At 44.3% G+C, this 8343-nt stretch overlaps 1 protein-coding gene across 1 annotated transcript in view; it reads left to right on the top strand.

Annotated features, from left to right (window-relative positions):
* Positions 1-4250, top strand: part of utp18 (UTP18 small subunit processome component) — a 29758-nt gene extending 25508 nt beyond the window's left edge. The window contains exons 7-9 of the mRNA XM_038777436.1: positions 1395-1537; positions 3158-3194; positions 4019-4250. Of these exons, the coding sequence (XP_038633364.1) occupies positions 1395-1537; positions 3158-3182 (168 nt within the window). The 3' untranslated portion in view covers positions 3183-3194; positions 4019-4250. The remainder of the gene's footprint in view (positions 1-1394; positions 1538-3157; positions 3195-4018) is intronic.
* The last annotated feature ends 4093 nt before the right edge of the window (positions 4251-8343 follow it).

Here is an 8343-nt window from a genome sequence, read left to right on the forward strand (position 1 = left end):
ATCTTTTAATCAGTCACATTAGGAACAAAGTAACAGCTTTACAGTTAACAGTTCAAAGAGTTCTTAAATGAAAGGGAAAAAACTCCAACTTACTCCCTACACCAACTGTATAATAATCTTTATTGTCACAAGTAGGCTTACATTAACACTGCAATGAAGTTACTGTGAAAATCCCCTAGTCTCCACATTCTGGCGCCTGTTCGGGTACACAGAGGGAGAATTCAGAATGTCCATATTCACCTCACAGCACGTCTTTCGGGACTTGTGGGAAGAAACCGGAGCATCCGAAGGAAACCCACACAGACACGGGGAGGACTTGCAGACTCCGCACAGACAGTGACCCAAGTCTGGACTCAAACCTGGGACCCTGGCGCTGTGAGGCAGCAGTGCTAACCACTGTGTTATCGTGCCGCCCATCTTCCCATTAAGCAAACCAATGTACTTCAAAGACTATTATAAATAAAGTTAACAATCAGATTTATTTACTTTTATCTGTGCAAAGACCTTGGAGAGATCCTTCCGGGAGCCTGCTGAAGCCCCGTCTCTGTCAGACTCCCTATAGCAAACTGCAACAGTGCAGACAGACCAGGCTCCACCCGTTAATTACAACATTCTTCTGTCTCCTGTTAAGATATCCCATGACCTGTTTATCCAAAACTAAACACCATCCCTTATACATTATCTGCATCTCTGGGATCATAGAATCTCTACAGTGCCGAAAGAGGCTATTCAGCCCATCAAGTCTGCACCGACCCTCCAAAAGAGCTTCCTAACAAGGCCCAAGCCTAACCCCGTAACTCCACCTATCCTTTTGGACACCGAGGAGTTTAGCCTGGCCAATCCACCGAACCTTCACATCTTTGGATTATGGGAGGAAGTCTCCTCCAAAATCAAAACCATGTTCCATTAACCATCAATCTGTAAGCAGATAAATGGTTAAAATAAATGATTACCTAACTTTTACAACCCCTTAATCATAGCTTTAGCACACTTACTGTCTGTATGTACTTTGAACAGTTTTTTTAAATAACATTACTGCAGCAGCTATAGTATATAACAATTTGCTACATTCATTACAAGTGTTAGTTAGTTCATAGTTGACTGAAGGAGGCAGCAATTTGCCAAACAAGCGACAGATCATGTTAAACACAGCTCCATTCCAACAACTCAAACTCATCAAACACATTCCCGATCTTTCTCTGCTTGTGCGCAACTCCCCAGGGTCTCGGCCTGTATAACATAAAATGAGACACCTCAGTCGCAGGCTGCGGAATTCATGTCAAGGGTTGCAGACCCCTGCAAATATTCAGAGTTTATCTGTTCGGCAGCACAGCGGATAGTATTTGAACCCCACTATCTTATTTTAACCAATAATTCTATATCCTCTCCTCCAGATCCATATACCGTCATTCACAGCATTTTCCAATTTCCCAGTGGCTGGCAAGAAGATCATTCACCTGGCACAGGAAATGGATTTCTCTCCCAGGGGTGGCTTCTTCTCCATAGCCACAAACCGAGGACAAGCCTTGTTGTACAGGTGTGTTGAACGTACAGCTCACAACATAGATCAATGCCATTTGAAGGGCCGAATGGCCTACTCCTATTTTCTATGTTAATTCCATCTGGACATTTTGTAACTGTTTTTTGAGTTGTGCATTAGTCCTTGATTCAGCTGCATTGCTTGAGGAGTGGATGATTTGGATGTTAACCCACCGTCCCTTGCCCTGTCTGTTAATCTGTTCTCCTTGGCGAGCTGGACGTTTCTGTCCATTTAGCTGCTGGGTTGTGCTGCAGTTTGCCACATGGAGCTTCTGGCCAGCTGCCCGTTCCCTCTCTAGTCTGTCCAGGTAATGTTATCAGTTTGTGAAGATCCTGTCCTCGTGTGATGTCCATGCTCGTGAGCTGCAAACAGGAGTTATCCCAGAGCAAATAAGATCCGGAATCATGGCTATTCCACTCCCTTCACAGTCCTGACCCCTCTACTGTCGGAGGATTTTCCGAAAATGCTGTCCCCCACCGGAGGAGTTTTAAATTTTATTTTCCTTTCTACCCGTTTTTCCCTCTGTTTGTTTCTCTTTCTGTGTTTTAATCATTTATCTTTCAGTATCTCTCTCTGTTTATTTATCTATATCTCTCTGCATATTATTTCTGCCGCTTCATCCCTGCCTCTATTCTATTTATTACTCTGCATCCACATGCATCTATCTGTCTTTACCTCGTTCCCATCGATGGAAATCCCTTTCTCTCTCTCTCTACCTCTCTTTGTTTTTCATTATTTCTGTATTTCCTGCACATTTCTTTCCCTCTCTTACTCCATACTCCTGAATCCCATGAACAATAAGGATCGGTGCCACTGTAACAGTGTTGGTGAATTAGAGAATGCGGTTTGTGTAGTTGATTTTGCAACAGTTTGTTAAGGAATAGAGATGCTGCTAGTTTCTACCATTAGATGTATAATTTCACTCTCCAACTGATACATAATGCAGGTTGTAAGTTTTTTCAAACAACGCTCCTTGCCTCCAATCATTGTCTTTCCTGATCCAAGGGTGCTCCATATCACAATGCGTGATCTTTAGATTACCAATCAGAGACCAAAATATCTGCAATGTAAAGATTGGGTCCTGTGCCTCAACTTTCCTACCTCAGTAAAACCATGAGAAGATTGCGAACAAACTACCTGATTAAAGGATGAAATCTGTCCACACCCAACAGACCATTGATGTTTGTTCATACAGTGAGAGCTCATTGTTTGTGAATTTGCTGTTTATTGAGGAGGGTTTTGCACCGGGAAATGACACTCCCAATTGTGATGAGGCACAGCACAGTTTGATCCACAGTGTTCCCAGCAGTATGCCTCTGGTGTACCACTGTGACAATGTCCCATTTCACCATGACCTCTCACAACCTGCTCCTAATCAGCAAGCTGCATCGATCCGTGATGACCTGTGTTGTACCTGCAGTCTAGACTCCCGACCCCTACACTCCTCTTTCCAAGTTAAATGTTCAGCGGGTGAAGCTAAATGGTCCGTGGACTTGACTTAAATTTCACTAATATGTGAAAGAAGATCCGTTGGTCTAAAATTTCCAGAAAGTTACTGTTCTTTGAAATATTTATGGTTGTTCAACTCAATTCCTAAATGATTTGGTCTCTTCCTAGGGTGAAGCACTATGCTGACTTCTAATTGGAGACTTTGGTGAGTGGATTGGCGTCTGTATTTCCTATTGTTGCTACCGTGTGCTGGGCGCAAGCGGGGCGGTATGTGCGGGCGGGATGGTGCGCGCAGGGCGTTGTGGTGCGTGCGGGGCGTTGTGGTGCGTGCGGGCTAACGTCTGTGCGTGCAGGAGGCTCTGTGTGGCTCTCTGTGTGGGCTGGGGGTGAATCTGGTCAATAAATGCCAGCCTTGCCTGCAATATACCCACATGCTGAGAATGAATAGCAAAGAAGGAGTGCAAAGACTCATTCAGTTACTTCATTGGCGGTTGACAATAGGTCATCAATCCCAGATCTGGACAGGGAGAGGTGCTCTCAGAGAATCTGACTCCGAGTCTCCCTGTTTTCCCAATTTGCACTCCCTCTCAGGATGGCTCCTCATGCAGGAGCGTTGAATTTGCAACTTTTCTTAAACCAACTGGGCAATAAATTGTGGGGTTCATCACCCTCGATTCCAATTGTCACGATCACCAACATCAGGCCAAAACCTAAACTTGGAAACAAAACCCCTCCCAACCATACAGACACAAAAGACAGATCATACAGCACAGAATGAGACCATTTGGCCCATCATGCCTGTGCTAGGTCTTAGAGCTATTCACTCCCTGTTCTTCACCCATAACCCGTAAATCTTTCCTTTTCGAGTACTTATCCAATTCCATTTTGACTTTTGTTTATTGAATCAGGCAGCGCATTCGGCATCACAACAACTCATTAAACTGCACCGTCTCAAAGCCACGTACATATCCTCCTGTACATGTTGATGGTAAATGAGATTTCTGCTGAAATTGTTTCTTGTTTTTTTAGAAGAAGAAAAGTTTCTATTTTGGACTTTAAGCTTTCCTGGCAGTCCCCTGGATACAGCCATCGCTTTTTACATGGCACTGTAGATTGAAGAGAACAATCTCATCATTCAGATCACCCTGTAAAGGAGCAGCTGAGGGTTCAGTCTGTGAAGAATGCTGAATATTTTATAAAGAAATGGAACCGTTTGTTTCTGTGAAATAAATTGGCAGAGTGTGATGGGGTTTCAGAGTTACTCTTGTCTCGACCGTTTCTGTGTAATAACCGGGATGTGTAACTGTGGTGTCAGTGTTGGTGTAGTCGGTTGCCCTGTAAAGGGACAGCACTGTGAGTGACAGAGCTGGCCCGGAATCTCCCTGTTTCAAAGCGCAGGTCTTTGTGAAGTTCATGGCCCCTCCACATGATCAGCAAATTCCAGAGAGTTGTTTTCCTGGAAGAGCCCTCGCTGCAAAGGAGCAGCGATCTTCCATTGCATTCCCAATGGGACACCATTCTTGTTACATTGCTGATGGGAGATCAGTTCTGCTCCCATTATATGAGTGGCCTTTGACTGAGAGTTTGTGCCATGTTAGAGTGCAGACAATCTGACTGGAGGCCAGCGTGTTGCTATCAAACAATGTTCTGCTGCATTTATTAATGGAAACCATTTAAAAACTGTCATTATTTAATTAAAAGTGATATTAATATATTATAATTCATTCCAAAGTATTTTCATATATAATTAATTAATGCCACGTCATATTTAATCTAAGTGCTTGGCAATTTAATCAGTGCAATTAAAATGACAACACACATTTAAGAGATAATTTAGAAGCAGAGAGATGTTTGCACTTCTAATTGGATAAGCGCTGACAATGTGTAAAATCAGAAAAGTCAAGATTTAATTGCATACAAATCCTATATATCTGTTAGAATTATTGATCTGATCAGAATGCAGTACGCAATCCACACAGCAAGTACAAGTATTTTTAAAATTTAATTTTTCAGGTACATCTCTTTCTAAAAAGATGGCTTTTCTGTAGTAGAACATACAGTGCAGAAGAAGGCCATTCGGCCCATTGAGTCTGCACCGACCCACGTTAAGCCCTCACTTCCACCCTAGCCCCGTAATTCAATAACCCCATCTAACCTTTTTGGACACAGGATAATTTAGCATGGCCAATCCACCTAACCTGCACGTCTTTGGACTGTGGGAGAAACCGGAGGAAACCCATGCAGACACTGGGAGAACGTGCAGACTCCGCACAGCCAGTGACCCAGCCGGGAATCGAACCTGGGACCCTGGCGCTGTGAAGCACCAGTGCTAACCACTGTGCTACCATGTTGCCCATAGTAGTTTCGGTCCTGTTTATATTTAATGATATCATAAACCTAGATTTTCCAGATTCATTTCAATGAATTGCACAAAGTGAATAAAAGGTTCGGGAGCAAGAGGACAGCGGAGTTGCAGAAACATGCATTGGCATCTCAATGTAAGTACGAGAATGAGCAATGGCAGGGTGCATCTCCCAGCTTGTGGGTAACTCTGAGTCAGAAAGCGGCCAAACCTCCGTGTGAAACCCAGGCCCGACATTCCCAGTGTAACACTGAGGGAGTGCCAGCGTGTCTCAGATGCTGATTTTGAGAAGAGACATTAAACCAAGACCCCCATTTCCTGACTCCGGTGGATGTAAAAGATCCCCTCCCCAATCACCCATACCCACGTCCCCAGTCCTAAGAGTTCTTGGTGTCTTGGCCAATATTCCCATCATCAACAACATCACTAAAACAGATGATTGGATTATTACTGCTTGTTTACAATCTAAACTTGGGAATCGAACTTGGGACCCTGGCATTGTGAAGCAGCAGTGCTAGCCACTGTGCTACCGTGCCATCCTAAACAATCGTAGGCAAAGTCTGACACAGCCTGAGTAATTAAAATTGGGAATGCACAAAAGGCCAGAATTGGAGGAGTGCCGTGTCCTCTGGGGATGTGGTACAGGCGGAAACGACAGAGAAGGAGCCCGTGGAGGGACTTGAAAACCAGGATGGGAATATTCAATTGAAGTTTTCAGTCCGGGAACCAGTACAGTGAACACGCAGTTGATGAATGAACAGGACATGGTGAGAGTTACGATACAGACAGCAGAGTTTTGTGTGAGCTTAAGTTCATGGAAGGTCAGGAGAGGAATGGAATTGGCAAGTCCAGAGGTAGCAAAGGTATGATTGAGGTTTTCAGCAGCTGTGGCAGTGATGATGAAGGATGATAGAGGGCGTCAGTGAAGATGTTTTGCAGGGCACACCTTAGGAGTGTCACAGTGGTCAGCGCTGCAAAAACATGTTGGAAAAGATTCTCAGAGATGAGATCTATGCACAGTTGGAAGTGAATGGTCTTATTAGTGACAGACAGCATGGTTTTGTATGAGGGAGGTCGTCTCACTAATTTGATTGACTTTTGAGGAGGTGACAAAAATGATTGATGAGTAAAGGGCTACATAAACTTTACTGAAGCATTTGATAAGGTCTCTCATGGCAGGCTGGTGTAAAAGATTAGATCACATGGGGTCGGGTGAACTAGCTGGATGGATCCAGAACTGGCTTGGCCATAGAGATAGATGGTAGCAGTGGAAGGGTGTTTTCCTGAATGGAGTTCTGTAACTAGTGGTGTTCCGCAGGGATCAGTTCTGGGACCTCTGCTCTTTGTAATATATATAAATGACTTGGAGGAAGAGGTAGCGGGTCTGGTTAGCAAGTTTGTGGATAATACTAAGATTGCAGGAGTTGTGGATAGTGATGAAGATTGTCAGAGAATACAGCAGAATATAGATTAGCTGCAAAATTTGGCAGAGAAATGGCAGATGGAATTTAACCTGGACAAATGCGAGGTGATGCATTTTGGTCGATCAAATTCAGGTGGGACTATAAAATAAATGGCAGAACCATCAGGACTATAGAGACACAGAGAGATCTGGGCGTGCAGGTCCACAGATCCTTAAAAGTGGCAGCACAGGTGGAAATGGTGGTGAAGGAAGTATATGGCATGCTTGCCTTCATAGGGCGGGGTATCGAGTATAAAAGCTCGAAGATTATGTTACAATTATATAAAATATTGGTCAGGCCACATTTGGAATACTGTGTCCAATTCAGGTCACCGCACTACCAGAAGGCCGTGGAGGCTTTGGACTGAGTACAGAAAACGTTTACCAGGAAGTTACCTGATATAGAGGATATTAACCATGAGGAGAGAACATAGAGCATACAGTGCAGAAGGAGACCATTCGGCCCATCGAGTCTGCACCGACCCACTTAAGGCCTCACTTCCACCCTATCCCCGTAACTCAATAAACTGGGATTGTTCTCCCTAGAGAGACGGAGGCTGAGGGGTGGCCTGATAGAAGTTTATAAAATTATTAGGTAATAGATAGAGTGAACAGTTGGAGGCTTTTTCCTGGGTGGAAATGACAATTACAAGGGGGCACAAGTTCACGGTGAGAGGGGAAAGGTTCAATGGAGATGTGCGGGGGAAGTTTTTTTACGCAGAGGTTGATGGTGGCCTGGAATGCATTGCCAAGTGAGGTAGTTGAGGCAGATACGTTAGCAACCTTTAATTGGCACATGAACAAACGAAGTATAGAAGGATACAGGTGGTTGGTCTAGATAGGACACATGATCAGCGCAGGCTTGGAGGGCTGAAGGGCCTGTTCTTGTGTTGTATTGTCCTTTGCTCTTTGTTGTTTCACAGTGCCAAGTACCCCGGTTCAATTCTGGCCTTGGGTGACTGGAGTTTGCACGTTCTCCCCGTATCTGCGTGGGTTTCCTCCGGGTGCTCTGGTTTCCTCCCACAGTCCAAAGATGTGCAGGTTAGGTGGGGTTACAGGGATAGGATGAGTGAATGGGCCTATGTAGGTTTGGTGTAGACTTGATGGGCTGAATGGCCTCCTTCTGCACTGTCTGGATTCTGTGGAGATTGCATCAGCCAATTTACACATGAAGCTCCCACCTGGTATAATAACTAAATAATCGGCTGGAATGATGTTGGTTGAGGAAAGGGTACTGGGGGACATAGTTTCAAAATAACAGCTCAGAATCTCACATCCAACTGAGATGTGGCCTTATTTAAATATCTTTACTGAAAGATAACTCCCACCAGTGCAGCCCTTCCCAGATTGCTGCACCGGAAAACAAATTACATATCCCTGGGAGAGATTTCTGTCAAAACTGGGAGTCTAAGAGATTGCGAAATGAAGTAAAATGCTGCTGACTGTGTGATTTGACCGGTGCTATTTCTGTATAATTGCTGTTTTTCTCACTCTTTATTTTTCTGGATCATTTTCTCCATTACATTGTCT

The sequence above is a fragment of the Scyliorhinus canicula genome, chromosome 18, assembly GCF_902713615.1.
Source record: "Scyliorhinus canicula chromosome 18, sScyCan1.1, whole genome shotgun sequence".
NCBI lineage: Eukaryota > Metazoa > Chordata > Chondrichthyes > Carcharhiniformes > Scyliorhinidae > Scyliorhinus > Scyliorhinus canicula.